This window comes from Macadamia integrifolia, chromosome 10, assembly GCF_013358625.1.
Source record: "Macadamia integrifolia cultivar HAES 741 chromosome 10, SCU_Mint_v3, whole genome shotgun sequence".
Classification (NCBI taxonomy): Eukaryota; Viridiplantae; Streptophyta; class Magnoliopsida; order Proteales; family Proteaceae; genus Macadamia; species Macadamia integrifolia.
In genome coordinates, this window is record NC_056566.1 from 7425371 (window position 1) to 7448664 (window position 23294).

Genomic DNA, 23294 nt, shown 5'->3' on the forward strand with positions numbered 1-23294 from the left:
GACCGCAAAGAGGAAAAGAAATAACAAAACAGAAAGGCAATCAAGGATTAAAGTATCGGTATCGGTCGCCGTATCGATCGGCTAAAATTAAGATATGTATCGGAGAGTATCGTATCGTATCGGAGATACACTAAGATACGCTGAAGATACACACATAAATGGATAGGAAATATTTTTTTAAACACTTTTGCATAAAGAATTTGTTAAAAAAAGCTATTGATAACATGTATTATGCATAAACACTAAATTGAGGGTATCATACTAAAAATTCAAGGTTTGTAGTTGTCCCATAAATGTAAAATCCTTGTTCCAGACCTTGATTTCCACTTTAGTTAGAGAGAAATATGGCTGACAGCAACTTTGGAACAAAAACCCTTCAAAAAATCATGTTTTTCTAAAAAATTACCCATGTTGGCCATTATATGACCATAGTGCACTGTATCGGTACATACCGATACTCACCGATATGTACCGATATATATATCGATACTCACCGATACGTGCCAATATATACCGATATGTACCGATCGATACATATCGATACGTACCGGTCGATACATACCGATACTCACCGATAAGTACCAATACATACCGAAACGTACATTTTACCTCAATTTTATAATTTTCATAGTCCTATCGAGGCATATCGTATCTTATCGATGTGTATTAGTGGTGTATTGATGCATATCGGTATGTATTGTAGGAAATATATCGATACGAAAGGATTTTAAAAATTTCATGTATCGTATCGGTGTGTATCGTATCGATTGGCTAAATTTAAGATACGAATCGGAGGGTATTGTATCGGCATCGGAGATACTTAAAACCATGAAGGCAATGAAACAACAATTTGTTAACCAGCATCACAGATTCATATACATTGTTATGAGAACAGTTGATTTATACATCCTACCCAGTAGCAGTGCACAACAGTTTCGAACAAATATTCCCACAAATTTTGATCGTGACCTTTGCATATTCCACACAAATTTCTGGAAAAAATTTGTAGGGCTTGTGTAAGAAAGGCGAATGATATTCTCATACCTTGCACAGGAATAGAGAGAAGAATTAATTGGGGTTGATGGAACCGAAGTATTTCAATACTTGAAGAAGAAAAGAACACAATACCTGAAATTGCCTCAAGCATTTGGAAGGATCGTCGTTTGGAGATTGATCGAGCTACTTCGCATTTTTGTAGATGTTTCTAGGGTTGATTTTCACTTCAGTTCGGGTACGAGTTGCAGCCCCCCAAACGACGAATCTATGCAGGTGTTTGGACAGATGTGAGGTTCACGGGCTCCGTACGACGTCTTCACAAGATTTACCTTGAGAGGAATTGAGTGAGTGAGAGGAGCAGATTTGCAGAGGAGTACATTTATGTGAAGTGTTCTTCGTTGTAGCAGAGAACCTGAGGATGTGTTGGAAGGTCGAGGGAAAAATGTCGGGTTTGGGGGAAAAAAAGGTCCACAAGTTTGTTTTCAGAAACGACGTCATTTCTGTTCCTTGAACCAGAAATAGATATAAATTGCTATTTTGTTTCTGTAATTAGGTGAAACGGAACAGTTTTGTCAAATGCTTTTTGTTCCGTTTCTGACGTTTCTTGACACAGAAATGGCAGAAACGCGTTTCTCGAAACGTTATCAAACATGCCCCTAGTGATTACCAGGAACTACTTGTTCCTTGCGCTTGATTGGATAAAACCAAAATCCTTCAACTTATAAATGTCCTAGGCAGAAAAGACCAACCAAGATATTCTCTAGTTTGGAATTCACACACAAATTTCAGCTTTGGGTGAAGCATATCAATTGATATTCTCTTCAAAAAGGCAAACAAAGGCATCTACTTTGGTCCCTCTCACTAAGGTGCACTTTTCAAATTAAAATAAAGATATAGAAACCCTACTTTTTCACTAGGAATATCTATTTCTATGTAAGCCCTAGTGATTACAACTTGTCCTTGAGCTTGGTTGGAAAAAACCAAAATCCTGCAACTTATAGATGTCACTAGGCAGAAAAGACAAACCAATAGATCCTCTAGTTTGGCATTCAGAATATAATACTTGTAACACGACATTGTCAATAACCACCAACCAATGAATCTTCACTTAGGAATTGAACACCATCCCCAAACTATAGGAAGAACAACAAACAATCATATATTTATAGGAAAAAAAGAAAGGGGGTGGGGGGGAACTCTAGGAAGAGAATATGTTCTAGTTTATTGGCTGCCACTCCCTACCAGGTATCAATGGAAGAAGTCCTACACTGAATAGGGGAAAAAAATGCTGAAACACTCCTTTGACTAGAAAAAAGGAGGACTACAATAACTGAAAACTGAACATTATTGAAGATGGTTTTATCTGCAGCAAACCGAAGCACACACACACACACATATAAGCCAAGGAAACCATGAAAGGGTAGCATTCTACTAAGATTAATACTTCATGGTTTGAGAACTGGATCATCCAAAGTCAAATTTACAACTAAATTACATGAAACAGAACAGTTTAGAAGCTCCACTCTTCAACAGCCTTTGAATCCACTTTTTATTACCTTTGCATGCGTTCAGGATATGGATTTTTGTCTAGACACAAAGTCGAAGATAGGCAATAAAACTGTAAAAAAGTGTGGCAAACTGTTGTATCTAAGTTTCTTGGAACACCTATCTGATGGAGAAATGTCCAAGGAAGACCAACTGAAGAATCTTAGTCATCTTAAAACCATTTTATAAACAGTTCTGTAATCTCTCCCAGCCAAGGACAAGTATCCTTACAAGAGCAGAAACTCACCATGCACTGGAAATATTATAGGTTCTACAACAGCAATTCTACTTGTGCAATTGATGCAACAACAAACAAAGTGACACAATAATGTATGGACAAATGTTAGACAGAGACAACATCACAATGTGGGGAGTTATTAAATTCTGATAGAAAGAAACTGAACACAGAATGATGTGTAAGCAAAAAAAAATTGAAACCAAAATGAGGAAGAGGCACAAAGAGGGAATTAACTACAGTTCTGCAATTGTCAGAGCAAAAAATGTAAAAGTGTCACCATAACAAAGTTCCATAGCTACAATGGCAATTCAGCCAGGCTTGCAAAGAGGGTAACTACAGTTCTGCAACTGTCAGAGCACAAAATATAACAGTGTCACCATAATAAAGTTCTATAGCTACAATGGCAATTCAGCTAGGCTTGCAAAGAGGGAATCAACTACAGGCAGGCTTTCTTCTAGCTTCGCCTCTTCATCCATCAGACCATTGATACTGGCCTGTTCTTTCTCTGCCTGCATCTGCAATTTATAAATCTTGCTCTCCAGCTTCTGCTTCTCCCTCTTGTGACTTTCCATTTTGGTCCTTAAGCTCCACATTGCAAATAAAGCAGACTCACGCTTCTCCATTACATTTGTAAGTTCATCCAACCGCTTTCTCAAGAGACTGACATTGTAACCCATACTCTGCAACTCGTCCAGTGTCAACTGTTGTTCATCCTTGCTATCCCAGAAATCGGTGGCTTTTAAGCTCTGGATTTGGTCATAGGTCTCTTCAAATGTTTGATCCCATCCAGAAATCAAATTCTTTCGGACCCTGTCTGAGTAGGCCTGAAGTGAGCTGAAGTGCGGACTCTGCGGTATGTTCCTCAGAATTCTTGAACCATTAGTTAACAAATTAAATTCCGTAGACAACTCTGACACACAACTGTCTTCTGCAGCAGAATTTTGCATTTCTTTAACTTCTTCTCCCAAGGTTTCAACTGGAATTGGACTATCAAAATGTGGGACTGCTGACCCATTGATTGGAATTGCAGTCTGGCATGATACAGGACCAGGTTCTGTTCCTCTTTTTCCTTCTTCTTCAACGTTTTGCTTTAGTTTCTCTTCTGAACATGGAAAATTCTACTAAACGATAGTATGGTACAAATGCATAGAAACTCAAAAATGTCTTACGAGAAAATTAACATACAAAACCTCATGAGACCTTATTCCTACTGCGTAGATGATAATATAGAAAGGAAATCTTGCGAAAAGAGAAAGTGCCTCTGCAAATTTCTATTTAAAAAAGGGGAATCCTCTTAGGTATGTGACGACAGACTTCATATCCCAATCCCAAAGCAATTAAGACATATACAATGGACATAACATCAACAACTCACCCGGCATTAATGTTGGTTGAAAGTCTGAAGCCGCTGATGCAGTAAAGATCGGTGCAGCAGCTAGGACATCACTCGCGCATGAACCCAGAGATTGTGAGGAGCCATTTGCATTCGTTTCTGCTGATGAAGAGGCACTAGGAATCGGACTTGTTGTTGAGCTAGGAAACTTTGAACCAAAGGAGAAACTAGGTACTGTAGTTACTGTAACAGTAGATGGTGAGAAAGTTGATGAGAAAAATGATGGCGGATTTTGAGAGAGGCAAGATGTAGAAGCATTAACGGTGGGTTTGGCAATAGAAAACGTTGAACCAGTAGACGGGGAAGCAGGAATTGACCCAAATTGTAGAGAACTAGAGAACAATTGACAATGAGATCCGAAAGCAAAGCTTCCTGATCTAGGGTTTTCAGAAGCAGAGGGTACTACGGTTGAAGAAGGTGATGATGACCCAATGGGGGGGAAAGTACACACATCATTAGAAAGATGAAAGCCACCCAAGGTAAAGGAGTCGCTGGAAACCCGATTCCTTCTATGACACTTACGCCAGCGAGAACGACTCATTGTTTAACCCAGAATTAGTAAAAGAGCTGCTGCTTTAAGGAGAGAAAACCAGAGATCCAGAACACAATATTATGCTCGATCACCTTCACCGCCGCTTAAAGAAGAAAGGCGGAGAAGAGAAATCAAAACCACCAAGGCTTTACGTGGATGAAGATGAAAATGATAGCCCTCTACGTTGTTCAGACTTCTTTGGACCTTGGAAGACTAAATGAGCGGGAAGGCTTCCCGATTCCCGCCTTTTTCTAAACTCGAAAGAGTGAGGTAAGTAACGGACAAGAAGGGGGGAGCGAGGAGTTGGGGGAGGGGGGAGGGGGGAGTGGGGAGGGAGGGTGGAGGGTTCAAGCGTCTCGCCTAACCCTACCTGCCTAAATAGTTAAACAGAGCCCAAACGAAACAACACACTCGTAACAAAAACCGACCTGCAAGAATTGGGAAAAGTTAAAGCAGGACCGGCTTCACTCACAGCTTTTGCTTTTACGGGTTTACCTTTTGCTCATGTTAGAAAAATTAGGCTGTGTTCCCCCGCAGCCAAAAAAAAAAAATATATATATATATATATTAGGGTTGCGTTTGGTGTTCGTCCTTAGAATAGGCCAATAACGCATTCTAAATAATAATAATAAAAAAAAATCTTAATTTTAAAAGTCTATGATATGACTCTCGACACTGTAATATAACTGTGTAGTCCATTTTTTTTAAATATGATTCAAAGTTGAGATCTATAGGGGTGGGGTGTTTGGGATCTACAAATTTTATTTTATTTTTTGTACAAAATATTGAAGTTGAGAAGATGAAATGAGAAGGTCAATTATATAAGATCATGGGTGAAAGATAAGGCTATGTTTGGTAATTCAAAAAATACATAAACATAGCTTGCAACAGTAGTGCACAAGGCCAATGGGTGCGTGTGTGGCATCTTCAAGGCACTGAGCATGGGGCAGCATGATCTTTTTGCGCCTATCTATGTTTGGGCATAGACAACACCAGCTGCTAATGTTCTTTATAACTTCAATAATTTATTGAAAAGCAAAAGAACTTTGTTGATCTGGTGCAAGCAACACCAGCATGTGGGCTAGTGAAGAGGAACATAGAAACATCTTCAATGCTCAATGGGGGAGGGCATAATAGTCTTTTTCCACCCACTCAGTATGGGCCTTGCGTTAGATCTTTTCCCTTTATTGAAACGCCCTTTCCTAATACTAGTGGTATGTGAAATGGGTACAAATTTAGTTACTGTCCTAATAGTTGCTGCCCATATAACAATCTAAGAGATAGAATATAGAGTGCATTTTGAAAAATACTATAACTTATAGAGGGTATTTGAAAACCCTAAAAGTGAATTGTTTTGTTTCTTTAACTCCCAACAGTGGTTGCATTTTTTTTTCCCCCTTTTACATAAAAGGTTGCTTTTACTTGTGCATATAGCAACAAAAATTTTTCTGTGAAATGGTGGGAGTGAAGGAGATTTTCTCCAACTATTGATAGCACTTGGTACATAGAAATTTTTATTTTTATTTTTAGTAGAACTTCTTGAAGGGATGAGCATCAGGGTCTGGTACATTGGTAGCATCAAGGATGAGAATCTCACCTAGTAGATGATGAATAGTTATTTCAAAAAGAAAAAGAAAAAGAAAAGATAAATAGTTATGATTTTTGAATTTGTGTTTGACACTGTAATAGCATATGGATTGTACATTACATACCCCATTTAATTGCATATATTACATGATTATCTCCACTAAATGTCTTTTTATTTTATTTTCTTTCTGCAACCAAATACTAAAAAAAGTATTTTTTTTTATCCAACCAAACACTCCCTAATTCCCAATAGAAAGCAAAAAAAATCTACAGTACACGAACACGTGTCGAATGACGATTCGTTGTGGGATCTCCCTTCTTGATGAGGCGGGGGACTGGGGTAACGGCTAAAAACAGAGGCCAACCCCATTAGGAAGAAAGCTTTGTTTCCAAATTCGTCGAGGTAATTTCGAAGGACGAGGCACTGCTGGAAGATTAAATTGAAAATTTCTGAATTCCTTTTCCCTCCTCTGAAATTACCTGTAAAACCCTAATCCTATCCTCTGTTGCTGCCAGTCCAGTACTCCAGTTGGAAGCCTTGTTTCCAAATTCGAATGTGTGTCAGTTAAGTTCTCACACACATCACCGCCATGAAATCAATATTCTCTGCTTGGTTTTAGAGTAGTTGCGGTTGTCGAAGACACCAGAGATGAACGTTACCACCACCTTCCGCGATAGTTTCTCCCCCATTCTCCAGTGTATCTCTTGCTGTAATCTTCGTCTCCATCCACCTATCTCCTCTTCAGTTGCTGTGAGGCGAAGATGTTTTCCACGGCACCAATTGAAGGAAAATTCTGTTTCAAGGTATTCGATTCTTTCTTAATTATCGTTATCTACTTTCCGGTGTCTGAGATCGATTTGTGTTGATATTTTATTCTGTATTCGGTTGGTGCTTCATAGGAAGCCATTTGGGATCGTTTGCCGAGTGACTGAGACAGAGACTGAGCCAGAAAGTAATAATGATAAGGTGCCTACTTATTCTCTGCATTGATTCCAGTTTATGTCGTTATCTTTACTGGCAAGACTCCAATCTGTTATTTGGGTGGAAGTAATTGCGTCGATTACTCGGCTTGGATTATTATAGTTTCGCAAACTTTCTTACCGTCTATTCAATATTTCGATTTGATTTGTGTTGTTCGCCCTGAGCAGTTTTTCGCTGTCTCCTAGCTTAAACATTAACTTGATGTTGGCTTCAGATTGCTTTAGAATCCATGGTCTTATTTGATTCCCCATTTTTGGCTGCGTATCAGGAGATTTTTCCCACTTTTTGATTCTTGTTCAATATTGTTGTCTCTGGACTTTGAACCGTCTCTCTCCTTTTTCAGGAAACAGAGATACCTAAAGATGGAGAAACCCCGCATTCCAGTGATCCACTTACGCAAATTGATTCTAAGCGTATTTCTGTTGATCAAGTAACTGCGAAAGTATTTCAATCTATCTCCATCGAGTTGATTGGATTGATCTTTTCTTTTGATCTGTGTGGTCACTGACTTTTGTTAGGATGAGGACCATTTAACCAGCTCAGAAATCCTTGATTCAACAAACGCAGTAGAAGATAGCACTGGAGAAACTAAGGGTGAAGGTGAAGGTGAAGGTGAAGGTGACATCAAGGTAACTTGTTTTCTAGATTGTTTGGAAATATTGCAACTGCATATTACTTCAGTCTTGATATCCAGGTAACTATTATTTTGGAAGTCAAGTAGCTAGTTAATAGTGTAGTTGCTATACTAAGTCATGGTCTACAGGTAACTTCCCTTCCAACAATTTAAAATACACTAGTCATTAGTACTGTTGGTATACTTGGTCATAATATCCAGGTATTTTTCTTTATAGTAAGTAAACTAAAACCAATATATGTTACTAAGGCTAACATGGTCAGTTCTCAGTAACAAATAATGATTTATTGGAAAATCATGCTGGTTAGTCTGAGAGGGCCAATCTCATTATCCTACTCATTGATCAGAACAAATGCTGGAGAGATTTCTCATCAGTGTTTACTATACGAAAGTGTTTTAAGGGTTTTCTTCTAAGTGCAATTGTTCTTCCTGACATCAACTAATTGCTATTATGGAGTTGTTCAGTAGGAACAGCCTTTTGCTGTTCTCATGTAGAAATAAGGAGGAAGAGCTCTCATATATGTGGAGAAGAGCTTTCATTTTGTCATGTGTAGCGCAACAATAGACTTGATTATGAAATGAATATGACAGTGATCCAGGGGCCGGTCCAGGAATTGTGACGGGGAGGGGGGCACTAAACTAATAACATATAAATACAGATAGATCATAGATGTAAATAGTGGATCAGGATCTAGAGTCGATTCAGCCTAGTTGCCTGATCCGATCCTGATACTTGATGCCATGTTCCTGCACCCTATATATTGAACCAAGTTACCTATGTATACAAATGATAGATGTAAATTGTGGAGGAGTACAAACTAATAACATATAATGATATAAATACAAATATATGTAAATAGTGGAGGGGTAGACAGGGTCAGCTCGTTTTCTTCGCTTGGGGGAGGGGGGGATCAGCATTGTTCGGTGGATCAGGCTCTGGAGTTGATTCAGCCAAGTTGCCCGATCCGATCCTGATACTTGATACCATGTTCCAGCACCCTATATATCTAACTGAATTACCTATGCATGCAAATGGTTTTTTCACCCCTTGATACTTAGGTCCACTGGCCCTGAGTGGATCGGTTGAATCCAGCCCAAGGTGATGTTGAGCTAGAATTTATTTTAACAAAATGGTGATGGTGTACTAGATAGAGAGGATGCCTGTCCAGATCACTGGTTCATTTGAGTATTCCTATACTTTAAAACTTTATTTGATGGACGTGGAATTACTTTAATTTTTTCTAGCGTTTAATGTTTTATGCAGGAGACTGTTTATCTAGAAGTTGCAAGTGGATCTCCCCTTCCAGGTGTGAAGGTAACTACTATTGGAGCTATTTTTGTTCTTTGAGTTTGGAAATCTAGATTCAGGAGATGACTTGCCATTCATGTTTTGTTTTCCCATTTACCCCCTTCCCATGGATAGTCATGTAGGCTCTGTCTGGTTGAAAGTGAAAAAAGGAAAGGGAAATGAGGATTATTTAATAAGAAAAAATCGAAATTTATGTAATCATTACTAGAAATGATGGCCCAAATGGAATATTTGTAATCATTACTTGCATTGATGGCCTAACTCAATTACTTCCTAATTCTGGTGATGGCGTTTTACTTTTCTCTTCATTTGAAAAGCTTTTCTGCCATCTTTGGTAAGATTTCTAGTTTGGTACACCATCATGATTACAAAAGTTTCCATTTTCTTGTGAAATTAATTTTACTTACCCTCATGGCCCTTTACTTGCAACCAAACAAAGCCGTATTGTTTTTTATTTGCCTGTTTGTTTATTAGTAATGGTGTTTCTCTTATATATTGATTTGCTTTTATTTTTTCCTCAATGCTGGCACAGCAACTGAGTGAAGCAGTCAGGATCCCAAAGGAAACAATTGACATTCTTAAGGACCAAGTATTTGGTTTTGATACCTTTTTCGTGACGAGTCAGGAGCCATACGAGGTGAGTTCATGAAGTCCTGTTTATTTAAATAAATAATACTCTCATTCAAAAAGGCTGGCAAAAATTTCAAATGGAATTTCTGAAGGCTCTAGAATTCCCTACGCAACAAAAAATTATTAGGCACCATTAAAAGTTACTACCTTATCTAATCTGTTTGATAACATTATTAGGGTCTCAATTTATGTTGAAGTCATGATGTTAAGTCATGGAATGACAGTGGTTAATGAGAGACAAGAAATACATGTGCTAGTTTTACTGGTTTGCTGTTCTTTTGATTGATTACAACTTAAAATTTTAGGTGACACATTTTTGTAATTTTGCTCTTCCTGATTTAATCTGTTGTTGAAGATTTCCCACAAAATGCCATATTTGAAATCACCCCTGTTGTGTTCCTTTCTTGTTCCAGGGTGGAATTTTGTTCAAAGGAAACTTGCGAGGGAAGGCTGATAGAAGTTATGAAAAGATAACAAAAAGAATGCAGGTGCGTACCTGGTTTTTGTCATTCAAATACTTGGAGGAGTTTAGTTATTTAGGCTTAGTTAAATTCCAGCACATTTTATACAGGATTCATGCAGCCGACCCAAGTAATTGTGATAAGGATTAGTTAAGTTGAGTTTAGTCTATTTACAGGATAAATTTGGGGATCAATATAAGCTTTTCCTTCTCATCAATCCAGAGGATGATATGCCGGTGGCTGTAGTTGTTCCAAGGATAACTTTGCAGCCAGAGACAACTGGTAATGTTCCCAACTCTGACTGTGTGTGTGTGCGTGTGTGTGCATGTGTGCGTGTGTGCGTGTGTGCGTGTGTGTGTGTGTGTGTGTGTGTGTGTGCGTGGGTGTGTCCGTGTGTGCGTGTGAGTGATCTCTAATATTTCTATGTTGTGGCAAAGCATAAAATGTGATAGTATGAAATGAGGGACAGAGTAGTTATATGCATTTTTTATTAAATAGTAATTCATCTGGCATTCCTTCTGCAGCGGTCCCAGAATGGTTTGCTGCAGGTGCTTTTGGACTGGTTACCATTTTCACCTTACTTCTCCGGAATGTACCTGCACTGCAATCAAACTTACTGTGCGTTTTTTTGCCCTTGGTATATATATATATATATATATTATATTTTAAATATAGTATATCTTATTCTTATGTGTATATTAGTGTTAACCTTTTTTTCCTTGAGATGGATTGTTTAATTTCACCAGCTCATATTGTGCAGAGTTTGCTTGACTTCTGATTACTTCCTGGAAACTCCTGTGTGATTATTTTTTGGATAAAATCCTATGAATCTAGAAGACAACAAGTTACTATAAATGGTGTCTGGGACGAGCAAACATATTTACTTATTTTTGTCAAGCATGGAAACAAAATTGAGATAACACAATCTTTTGATGAATTTATTTTAGCTAATCATGTTAACTTCAACTCTCAATTTATATTCAAATTCAAATTCTTTGATCTATTATTCCCTGTGATTTTCTTATTATCTACCATGCAAACATGATCATTTGGTTTCTTGAGCTTTCAAAATAATTTCTGTGTTTGTAACTCTATCACTGATATTTCTGTCTCAGGTCTTCTTTTGACAATCTTGAATTATTGAAGGATGGCCTCCCTGGAGCCATTACTACTGCATTTGTTTTGTTTGCACATGAACTTGGCCACATTTTAATTGCTAGACGCACTGGAATTAAGCTTGGAGTTCCATACTTTGTTCCTAGTTGGCAGGTAAGATTTTGTTTTCCAGCGATATTTAATGACTAGACTCTAGAGAGAGTTTATGTAAGTATTGATCAAACTGGCTGTCTAATTGTATTATATTGAATACAAAATGTTTGCACAACTTTGGACCATCCCATCACCATTATCTGTGCAGGGATCTTAACTTCACTTGTTTCTACTAGCTACTGCCACAATGGGCACACCGGGACCATCCTTGGTCAATTCTGTGGAGTTTGGATGTCTAAGCTCTTGTAGGCAATTAAATATAGATAAGATGTGACGCCATTTCTCATTGCAAAATCTCCCAAATTGCTTCTCCATGATTCCTATGACATATGCTTGGTTTGGACTGCTTTCATCTTCTCTTTCACTCATAATGTGAACAAGCTCACACTTTGAGAAGATTTCATGCTTTCTGGAAACAAATATGTATGGGATGATTAATGTGCTATTTGGTGGCAGATAGGTTCTTTTGGTGCCATAACAAGGATTGTTAATATTGTGCCCAAACGAGAGGATCTTCTAAAGCTTGCAGCTGCTGGACCTTTGGCTGGATTCTCTATTGGTCTTGTGCTTTTGCTCTTAGGGTTTATCTTACCACCTAGTGATGGTATTGGCATTGTAGTAGATGCATCTGTCTTTCATGACTCCCTTCTTGCTGGTGGCATAGGTAAGTAATTGATCTACATTCATTTGGTATTGTTTTTGTTATTGTCCTTTTACATAGGTTAACGATTGGGTATGCAATGATCAATGATGAGGACATTCTGAAGTTATGCAGCTACTATTGCATGAGATTTGCTTGAGAAATATTTTCCTAATACTTGCGTTGAGTAATTGTGAAATTCTTGTGCTTGCTCATGCACTTCTCTTGCATTGTCTTGTTCAGCTATTGACATAAACTATGTTAGCCAAACGAATCTGGATGAGCTCGTTCACTGGGTATAGCATTTGTTGCTTGTTCATAGTACAGCTCACAAAATGTTACTAAGGCACTTGTCTAGATTAGCCAGTCTTTAGAACCTGGCACAAGCAGAGGGCCATGGACAAGCTATGAATGTTAGACCAGCTTATTTGGAATCTATTAGAATGGTTCTGGTTAAATTTTTTCAAGAGCCAGTGTGTTTGGATGTAAGATGAATAAAATCTAATATATTCAGGGTCATGGGAAAATAAACAGAGAATTTTTGTTCAGAACTTGGGAGAAAATATTAAACAAGATCTAAATTATATAATAAAAGGGCATACCCGGTGCACAAGGCTCCCGCATGTGCGAGGTCCGGGGATTGGGGGGGGGGTGAGAACCACGCAGCCTTGTCCCGAGACTGTTGAGAGGCTGTTTTGACCGCTTGACCACCAAGTCTCAACATTGGTACCTTCTTACCGTTGGACCAGGCACGCCCCTTATCTAAATTATGTAATCTCACCCAAAATTCAGCGAAACTCAAGGTACTCAAATAATTTGGGATTAAAATAAATTGCATCAAGACAGATTATTGATGGAAATATTTCAATGATTAGTTTGTAATTGATTTCCACTGCAAATATAACATGGAATTGGGATTTTCTGAATTTTTCCTGGAAAATTGTGATATGACTAGTGGGAGGATAAATTTCCGTGCTCCATATATGAGTAGACAAATTTACTTTTGAAAATTCGATACCTATATAATTGGTTCGGTCAAACCGAATTAAAACAAAAGCTAAAAAGTGCTGTAAATTTGCTAGGTGGCCCTTTCTTTGTTTACTTCCTGTTGCTTTTGGCGTAGGAAAGATGGAATTTCATCCTTCCATGGAAAGGCCAGTGCAACTCATTTAAAATTATTATTTTCCTGCAATTATATCTGTATGTAAAGATAAGATGAAGTAGGTCTCTTTGACTATTTTTCTTCCACCTAATTTTCTTAGTATACTATTGACTTGTATTATATTCTTCCGTCTCACAAAGATTGTATAACATGTCTTTCATTACAGCAAAGCTTCTCCTGGGGGATGCACTCAAAGAAGGGACTCCCTTATCAGTCAATCCGCTAGTAATGTGGGCATTGGCTGGGCTCCTTATTAATGCAATCAACAGCATACCTGCAGGGGAGCTTGATGGGGGGCGCATTTCTTTTGCTCTATGGGGAAGAAAGGTAATCAATTTATGGTTATTGATTGTTTAGAAGAGCAAGAAAGAATGGGAATTTCTTATCTGAATTACACGTGAATCTGAGAGCTAAGAAGAGTCTTGTGAACTGTTCAGATCAATGCTATGAATCCCCAAGAATGTCCAGATTTGGTGGTACAACTATTTGATCATTCCAATTCTTAGCATTGGAGATCTCTTGGGGAAATTCAGAGAACCGGTAGATTCCATGTACTGTTAGCCATTGAGGCCTTAAATTTAAATAGTAGCTTTATGTCAGCCATTGTTAAACTGATCACTGGGGTGAGGTTCTTCTGTGCAGTTGGAAGTTGCTTTCGGTTTGATCCCCTGATATATATACCGTTGCAATACATATATACTTATATATATGTATGTATATAAAGAAAATAAATTTGAGAAAATAATAATGGTCTATATTTGGCAGGCCTCATCTCGTATCACAGGTGCTTCTATTGCTTTGCTGGGACTAGCCTCGCTGTTCAGTGATGTGTCCTTCTATTGGGTTGCTCTGATATTCTTCTTGCAGAGAGGGCCAATTGCTCCACTCTCTGAAGAGATCACTGATCCTGATGATAAGTATGTTGCTCTAGGCATTTCAGTTTTGCTCTTGGGGTTGCTTGTATGTTTGCCGTACCCCTTCCCTTTCACTAATGAAGCCATTATGAATCTCCAGTAATGGAGTCCATCTATTAGAGAGCCATTGCCTACCATGAAGTATTCAAGAAATGGATCTGCTTTTGTTTTGGGCTTACGGAAAATGAGTTGTATATCATAATTCTCTGACATTCGTAAATTGAGGTCACCATTTTTTTCCTATTGGGAAGATTTCATGTAATAAAGTTTATTTTTATAAATGTGTATGTATATATTCTACACCTGCCCTTCCTAGACCCTGGGTTGTTGGAGTTCCCTGCACTAGGTAGCTCTTTTTTTTTTCCCCTTGCAACAGATGGAGCCAAAAGGAATATATTATGAGAAATCAAAATGAAATTTCATTCTGTGACAACCAGATTGCAGCCTGAGTCTTATTTATTTTCGTTTATGATTCCACCCCCCCCCCCCATGATAGATCGTGGTAATACAAAAGAGTTCTTGTTGCAATGATATTTGATTTGGTGGATCTCAATTGTCATAGGTACCAGAAGATATGAGCACAACCCTGAGTGACCCAGAAAAAGCAAGCATCCAATTAGTTAAGATTACTGAAACTTGCATACGCAGTTTCATAAATCAGAACCAGAACCATAATCTCACCCTAGTGGTTTGGTGGCAGAACTATTTATGGTTTATTGTAGCTTATGAGCTTCTGTAACTGTTATATACACCAGAGAATTGACATTACACCCAGTGAAAAAAGCCTACAATACTTGTTTCTCCTTTGACAAAACAGCAATCCAAAATCTTTTCCATACTCAAGCCTTTTGGTTAACCTATTGCAGTCTTTTACGATTGTTAAAAAGTCAAGGTTTGAGTAGGTGTAATTACTTTGAAGAAGCATGATTAAGACTAGATATTTGACTAATATTTCTTAATTTTCACGGCAGAACTCTCACAGATTTTTCTTCTACCCGTCCTTGACCACAACCCTCCCCCGCCGCCTCTCCTCCACTTCACTTGAGAACTGACGATCTTTTTGTCTTGCACATCTTCCTGGATCTGATTCATTAGTACATGACTGACTGAATCCTCCAATATATATTTCTTCTATTCAGAAACTTTTGTTCCTAATCTTGAAAGGTTTTCCAGGTGAGTAGGTCTATAATCTATATACCACTGAGAAGATGGTAGAAGAAAAAGATAAAAGAGGGACTATTTTTTATTTTATTTATTTATTTATTATCAAGTCTTTCGAAGAAATATTGACTCGTATGGTTTTATCCCCCATATTATAGTCACTTGCCATGGAACTCCCCACATTACTTTTTTTTGGGTACTAGGGTTGTAAGGTATTGATATAAGAAGAAATTCTTGATTAGTTGAATATTCATAATGTGATTAGAATTGCATACGTTGGAGAGGAGGATGCGAAGGCATCTTGGAATCCTATGGCTAGAAGGTAACTATTAGCCATGTTTGTTGGTACACCTGCAGATTGTTGTTACAAGGTTCCAAGAAGGCAAAAGATTCAATTCTTCTATGCTATATTTAATGGAGAAAAAGGCACCTTCCATCTCTTCCCATCTTTTGCGAGGCGTCCCCTTTGTCGTGTAACGTAGTGTAGGGGGGAAAAATTCTATGGCTAGGGACCCATCTAGGCAAAAGCCTAAGAAGATACAAAAGGATTGGAAGAGTGTAGCATCATTAGACTTTTCTTGTGGACCATCCTACCATATTTTTTTAGTGGTACTTATTTATCTTTTGCCTGGACAATTTGAATGGTCCTATCGTCCAAGTAATCATTCTTTACAACTCAAGTGATCAGTTTTTTGCCGGCAATATCTCTTCCTAGGTGTTATTTATGTTGGGTTTCAAACAAATTGATGAGTAGCACATGTTCTAAAAATAGGGAGTAGATCTTCTCACACCATGATTGGGAGCTACTTTCTTCATATCATGGTGGCATTCCAGTTAAATCCCAAATTTGGAGGACACGTGCATGTTATCACTTAGCATTAACATGTAATAGTGCTATCAATAATCGTGTAAAAATAGAATTCAATTCAATATGTGCACAACAAAAACTCTTATACATTGTAGACCACATGGTCGTGATAAGTTAGTAAATCTTATTGGTCATCAACCTAGGGAATCTTTCATCTATCCAATGGCTTGTTTGCCAAATCTTCAGTCCATATATCAAACCTCACTTTGAACAATAAGCCAATATATTACATGAAAAAAAAAATCAATTACTTATAAACAATAGTTTTGTTGATGTCTCTTGGATGATAGAGATATGATGTTATCAATTAATTTAGTTTGTTACTGTGTTAAGAGTAGAAAACGAGTTATATATATATTCTTAATTTTTTGGGATAATAATCTCTTAACTTGTCAAGGAGATAGCTTATATGTGAATAACATAATTATACGTTTATATTCTAGGGTTTGAAAGAAATAGAAACTCTTATAAAGAATTTCTCTAGCAGATTAGAAGAGTTTTTATATTATAGGGTGAAGGGGCTTGCCCCAAGCCTTCTGCAATTTTTATATGTTGATTGTTAAGGATTTTTTCATTAATTTAACAATTTTATTATTTTTCTTATGTTAATTTAAAGAATGGGGAATCTTTCTAATATTGGATGAGCAATAGCTATTAAATTATGAAATTCACACATAGGACAATTGCAGAGACCCAATGTATTCATTTTTTATTTTGCTAAAATACTACTTTATTAAACTCTACTTGTAGTTTTTAAGAATTTAAAAGGCTTGGTCATCTTAGCTGGACAGGTCTCTCAAAGTTTCTGAAATACAAAGAGTTTTCCATTATCTTCTAACCATTTGCATATTAAGGTTTAAGATCATTTGGCCATGAAGAAGATGTCTGAGATACAGGAGGAAGATGATGAAGATAATCTTTTCATTATCAACACAGAGGCCCAAAGGGAAAGGATCAGGCACATAATCCAAAAGCAGAGGTCTCTGTATTCATCTATCTCATCTTCGTCGTCTTCCTACAATGTTGCCATGAAGAAGATGTCTGAGATACAGGAGGAAGATGATGAAGAGAATCTTTTCATTAACAACACAAAGGCTCAAAGGGAAAGGATCAGGAACATAATCCAAAAACAGAGGTCTCTGTATTCATCTATCTCATCTTCATCATTTTCCTACAATGTTGCTTCCTCTTCTTCGCTTTCTCGCCCAAGGAAAAGTAGCAGTTTACAAGAACTAATGAAGGAAGGAAAGAAATCTCTGAGAGAATTACTAAAGATGGAGCGTACTAGTTCAGAGTCCTATTTCAAGGGTCATAGTAGAACACCAATGGTTAAGCCTATGATTAATGGTGGCATTCAAGGGAGGATAAACATAAAGCCATCTAAAACCATAAAAAATGGTGGATTTGATGGGCTCAGTAGGATTAGCAGTGAGAGTAGTTTCGTGGAGAGAGGATCTGTTTTTTTTTTTCTCGAAGAGGAGTACGGGAAATCGAGAGTTGAGGAGAACAAGGTCATAGAGGACATTGCCAGAACATGAAATTCAGAGACTCAAAAGGCTTCACTTTCAGGTTCAGAATAAGACGACGCTTGAGGATTATGATCTGTGGTAGAAAGTTTTGATACAGCTCTGTTCTGATACCACTTGAGGATTCAATTCATGGAGTTTCTAATCATTTTTAGGTTTATTGAATTTTAATTATTTTTTTATGTGAACAATTTTTATTGCGAGCATCTATCATCTTTAGCACAGATACAAATCCTTCACCATTTAAGAGATTTGAATGTTAAAATATGTACATGAAACAACAAGATAGAAAATTCTTGCAATAACAGTAGTAGTAGTAGTAGTAGCAGAGACCTACAGTAACAGTAAAGAATTATCCTATGGAAGAAAAGAATTTTAATTCAAGAACCTTACTCAGACATCCTTGTTGAATCCCTGAATCATTACTTTGTGAAGATTGAAGAGGTTGAATCTCCTTGATTTTATTCCTTAGGCAGAAGTAGCTTTTCTGCTATCCAATTTGAAGAACTAATTACTCAAACACTGTACATATCTTCACATAGAACACAATGATCTGATATTAATTTTCCTATGATGCTCCCTTCTCCAATCCTTAACTTACTACTCTGCCTATTCCAAAGGTGAATTCCATAAGTCTCTCTACTCAACTGTAGCAGCTTTGACGATACCCATCTAGACATGGCGCGATCCACTGGTTTCTGGAAAAACGCACCTATCCTGGTCCAATCTACTGGATAGAATGCCATTGGTGGCAGGACTGTGAAGTTGTAGAGAGGTCTTCTCCTTACCTTCTTAACGACCCTTGAAACCATGTAGGGTCCATTATGTCCCCATCTGTTTCCATTAAAAGTGAGGGAGAATTCCTCAATGAAATTGAATAAGAGAGTGTGATTCTTGTCAAAGATCAGAACTGCATTGTTAAGCCTGGTCCATTTGCCAGTCACTCTATCCATACTTTGTGCTCCAATTGTGTTTCTCAGACCTGAAAACTTCTTAAGAACTATGAAATCTGTGTCCAAATAGACACCACCATATTTATATAGAACCACAAGCCTGAGGAGATTGGATAGATTCTGGGCCAATGGAATCTCACCAGGGTCTTTGATCCCCTTCTTCATCTCACGAAACCAAGCTTCGGCAGGTGTGTTCTTGAGAAGAAACGACAAGTCTGGTTTCACTGCCACCACTCTAAATCCGAGATCTTGTAGTGGTTTCAGGATTCGATTTCCATGTATGGAATCCATAGTTCCTGAGAGAATCATCAAGCATCCATGAGGGTGAGCTTTGAAGACGCTTTCCAAGGCCAAGATTTCTCTTCGCCGGAAAAATCTCACCGGAGAAATCCACGTCATGAAAAATTGTATCTCACAGGTGTTATCGAAGAACTTGCGTGTCCGCTCTGCAAATTTACTGGGCAACTTGGTTGACTTGAATACGTCGAAAGCTCGAAGCTTTTGCTTGAACCAAGCGATCCTTTCTTTCTCTGTGACATTGATTGGAGGCATTAGATAATCCAGGTCAATGTTTAATGCCTTGGTACTGATCTCTTCTTTCACAGAATAAGAAACCTTGGGGAGCGAGGATGATACAGACCTGAATTGAAGACGGCTTTTCTGGGTTGGGGAGACAACCCGGGTTTCTTCTTTGGCGTATATCGAAACTTCATAGTGGAGAAACAAAGTGGGGAAGAAACTAGAGAAGAAAAGTAAAAGAAACAGGATAGTAGCGAATGAGATGGTGGAGAAAAGAGAGGATTTTGTGTTACCAATTGAGCGTATATTGATCATGGTTTTCAAGAGGATTGAAGAGGAAGAAGATGAAGCAGAGTTGATCAAAGCCCACGCTTTGTTCTGTTATTGACTTGTTGGCCTAGAAATATTCAGTGAGGGTGGATTCGTGGCAGAGGACTAATCGAGTAGGTTTGACACTTGGTAGCCGTCAATGACGTATGCAGCTTGCAGAAGAGACTAAGATGGGGGATGAGGCCATGAGGGAGCTTTAATGGCTACAAGATAAATGCGAAGAGTAGATTGTGCAGAGTAAGGGTTTGGGAAGATGCCATCTCTTTCAACTTCTTCCCCCACTTCATAATCTTTGGCCTTTTTGCGTCTGTAAGCTGTAACAGAGTAACAGAGTAAACAAGAGAAAAATTGACCACTCATCATTTGAGTTGTTCTTCAACTTCAATTATCCCTCAATCCCCTCACAATTTCCATTAATGGAGATTCCATGAATTTCTGGGATTGACAATCTTGATTTCTTTCTGTCTACTTGCTGACTCAGTTATATGTCCCCATCATATCCAACAACCTTCAATATCTTACATCTAAAAATGTTAATATATCACCAGATTTACCCATTTTGCTGGATCTGTTTCATGATTTTCAAGATTTCTGTCTTTCTTTCTAATCTCTATCACCTTTCCAAATGGATTAATGGAATAATCTAAAGATTTAAAACTACTTAATTACTCTGTTTTTTTACATGATAAACTAGGTTTATTGTTGCCATTATTTTTTTAAATTTGTGATTCCTTAATTAATGGGACAATCCCAATAATTGATCCTTTCCTTTGGTTGGCCTGGCGCAATAATTAGATTAGACCCTTATTTTTTTCAAAGTTTTGGATCCAAATGTGTCATTGCTTACTAAAGAAGTGGAAGAAAATATTAAAACTAGTATATAAATAAGGATATATTGACCCGTCACCTAACGAGGTAGGATACATTCCATGTGTCCTTCCTAAACAATAGGAAAGAGTTTTTATATTATCAAGGTAGAGAGGACCAAAATGGCAGAGGCAGCAGGATCATGCTGATTGTCATAAACAAAATTTGTGGAAAATAACGCTACCTGATTGCATCCTAATAAATGTTTGCATTCAAACTACTTAATTGGTTTCCTAGTGGGACTGTGGGAGTAGGTTCGTAGAGATTTGAGTGTCTCCTCCCAATTATGAGTATTTGGAATCGAAGGTTGAGGACAAAACCATTTAAGACATTACTAGGACTTGGAATCTGGAGACAAAAAGATCTAGAGAGGAATCGATGTCAGGCTGCGTGTCTCCTATATCATCAAAAGAGGCTAATTATAAATTTATGACATCATATAGAAGTGGGATTTTTTTTTTATTTTTTTTAAATTCTACAGGAGGTAGGGTAGTCATTTCACTCTTCCTGTGTCTGAGTGCAGGGCCTAGCAACCTTCATTTTCCCAAAGTTCTAATACCAATCTTGAGCCCCATCAAACTAAATAAATTCGTGAGATTTCTCATAATCTTAGGTTTATTAAACACTTGTTCCCCTCCCCCTCGGAAAAAAATCGTCTGCAATTCCGATCTCGTACAATTCCGTGCAATACCACCTTCAGGCGGTGACACGTGTATTGATACCAATACAATGGTCCAGATCTGATTTAAATGCCTCTTCACTAATTTAATGTTTTATTAGTTGTACCAGATCTTGACCATTGTATTGGTATCAATACATGTGTCACCGCCTGAAGGTGGTATTGCACGAAATTGTACGAGATCGGAATTGTAGACGATTTCAACCCCTCCCCCTCCCACTCCCACTCCCACTCCCACTCCCACTCCCAAAAAACGAGAGGGAATTTTTTTTTTTTTAAGATGCAACCATTTATCAAAAAGAATGAAATCTGCATGCTAAAATATCATATGTACATGAAGGGAAATTTGTAAAGAAATTATTTTAATGGAAATATGTATCTTTGATTGGGTTGATTTGGAGAAAAAAAAAAAAAGAAAGATTGGACTGATTTCCAAATAATCAAGATAAACGAAATCCGTACAAATAAGGAAACAAACTAATATGGAACTGCACACATAAGGTAACAAACTCATGATAAGGATTGGCATCGTCAGCCTTATTATCTCCAGCTGCCCGATGTTAAATACATAATAATTTTATTCTTGGTGGAATTGTAAAACAGATTTACCAATTCAATGAGGTTCTTTATTTCTTTCTCGTGGAGGCAAAAGAATGGATATTTTGGATATGGCATCTGATAATTGGAGATTTTTTTTTTCTATAAATTCTGATAATTGAGATTAAAGATTGGTTATTTGCATGTTTATTTTACTAAACCTGCATGAGAGAAAAATTCTTTCTCACAAACCCTTTTTTTTTTTTTTTTTCTTGGTAACATCTAATAACCCCTTCTCAAAATATTAATTAGTTAGATTATATAAAAGCTAAAAAAAAAAATTAATTACCCCAAAAATTACAGTCTAATTGTTGTCAATATCCCTGGCAAGTCTAATTTTTTTTTGCTAATACTAGGAAGTCTAATTCTTAATTAGATTTTTCTGTAGCTGTGTTACCATAAGCGTGTTATTAACAGAGTATATTTTTGGTTTTTTATTTATTAAAATTTTAAGATTACAAACTGTTTACCGAGACAATTGAGATGTCCTTTAGGATGCCTAGCTGTCGTCCTGACATCCCTGTCTCCATTCCGTTATTTCATAAAACAGCACTATATGGTCAACCTAATTTTGTTGGGTGTTAGGTTGACGTAGTAACTGCGAGTCTGACTAGTAGTGGATACTGGATAGATAGCACATGGTTTTTCTACCAAAATAAAATAAATGGCACATGGTTAAAAATTTCTTATTCTATTTTTTATTTAAAATATTGTTTTGCCATGTAAACAACTCACATGTGGACAAAGGACCCTAAACCTTACATACCTAAAAAAAATTGGGTTCCATCTAATTTGCCATGTGGCAAATAATAGGGCTTTATCTGGTTTGTCATGTGAACTTTTGCGTGGGTTGAAGAGGTGAATCTCCTTGAATCTATTTCCTTGGTTGAATTAATTTGAAGAACTTATGTTCAAGTGCAAGTAATCCGTATATTCATTTATATGTATATTTCACCGAACCTCTTTTTGAGACAATGTCCAAATCGTATTGTCTTTTGTGTGGGTTAGAATTTACCTGATAAGGAATTTCGTTACCTTAGGACTGTTATAGTTATGGCCATTGTTCACCGGGACTTCGGTCGCCAACTCTCCTGTCCTCAGGTCACCAACTTCCTTGACCTTACTGCAATGGGTAGGCGTCAGCTAAAGGTGTTAATTGGTTCGGTTTTGATGTATCTGGTGCGGTTCGATTTGTTTCACATTTATTTGGCTGAAACCAAAATCGTACCATTTACTAAACGGTTGCACTTTCTGAAATCGCAACCATTTAGTAAACTGTTTCGGTTCCATGGTTTTTAAATGGTTTCAGTTTCACGATTTTAAACGGTTTTGATCGTAGTTTATTCCATATGGTTTTTAAACGGTTAATAATTGGTTTGCTAGTTTATTCGAATGTTTAATAAAATTTGCTTTTGTTGATAAATGCTTCAATCTTGTATCAAATTAAATGAGGCATTGAACAAGTAAGGATTTAACTACATGATTATATAATATGAGTAAAT

The 23294-nt window shown here is 37.4% G+C and overlaps 3 protein-coding genes across 3 annotated transcripts; 1 reads left to right on the forward strand and 2 right to left on the reverse strand.

Annotated features, from left to right (window-relative positions):
* Positions 1-2984: 2984 nt before the first annotated feature.
* On the reverse strand, positions 2985-5026 carry LOC122090590 (chitinase-like protein PB1E7.04c). The gene is made up of 2 exons (XM_042660232.1): positions 4155-5026; positions 2985-3881 (listed from the first exon to the last, which is right to left on the reverse strand). Exons 1-2 carry the CDS (start codon positions 4711-4713, stop codon positions 3175-3177), a joined length of 1266 nt encoding a protein of 421 aa, XP_042516166.1. The 5' UTR covers positions 4714-5026; the 3' UTR covers positions 2985-3174.
* A 1629-nt stretch (positions 5027-6655) lies between these two features.
* Positions 6656-14725, forward strand: LOC122090651 (probable zinc metalloprotease EGY2, chloroplastic). Its single transcript, XM_042660292.1, has 13 exons — positions 6656-7095; positions 7192-7258; positions 7617-7703; positions 7792-7902; positions 9172-9222; positions 9749-9853; positions 10260-10334; positions 10484-10589; positions 10832-10925; positions 11423-11576; positions 12033-12240; positions 13545-13705; positions 14144-14725. Exons 1-13 carry the CDS (start codon positions 6941-6943, stop codon positions 14393-14395), a joined length of 1626 nt encoding a protein of 541 aa, XP_042516226.1. The 5' UTR covers positions 6656-6940; the 3' UTR covers positions 14396-14725.
* Positions 14726-18120: 3395 nt separating this feature from the next.
* LOC122092467 (lactosylceramide 4-alpha-galactosyltransferase-like) lies at positions 18121-19640 on the reverse strand. The gene is made up of 2 exons (XM_042662790.1): positions 19441-19640; positions 18121-19330 (listed from the first exon to the last, which is right to left on the reverse strand). The coding sequence occupies exons 1-2, from the start codon at positions 19511-19513 to the stop codon at positions 18363-18365; spliced, it is 1041 nt and encodes a 346-aa protein (XP_042518724.1). The 5' UTR covers positions 19514-19640; the 3' UTR covers positions 18121-18362.
* Between the last annotated feature and the right edge of the window lie 3654 nt (positions 19641-23294).

Coding starts and splice junctions, on each gene's coding strand:
- LOC122090651 (XM_042660292.1), top strand. CDS start 6,941: ATGAACGTTACCACCACCTTCCGCGATAGTTTCTCCCCCATTCTCCAG. Junction 9,223..9,748: donor CTCCCCTTCCAGGTGTGAAG/GTAACTACTATT, acceptor ATGCTGGCACAG/CAACTGAGTGAAGCAGTCAG. Junction 9,854..10,259: donor CGAGTCAGGAGCCATACGAG/GTGAGTTCATGA, acceptor TTCTTGTTCCAG/GGTGGAATTTTGTTCAAAGG.
- LOC122090590 (XM_042660232.1), bottom strand. CDS start 4,713: ATGAGTCGTTCTCGCTGGCGTAAGTGTCATAGAAGGAATCGGGTTTCC. Junction 3,882..4,154: donor TCAACCAACATTAATGCCGG/GTGAGTTGTTGA, acceptor TTCCATGTTCAG/AAGAGAAACTAAAGCAAAAC.
- LOC122092467 (XM_042662790.1), bottom strand. CDS start 19,513: ATGAAGTTTCGATATACGCCAAAGAAGAAACCCGGGTTGTCTCCCCAA. Junction 19,331..19,440: donor AAAAGCCGTCTTCAATTCAG/GTCTGTATCATC, acceptor TCAATGTCACAG/AGAAAGAAAGGATCGCTTGG.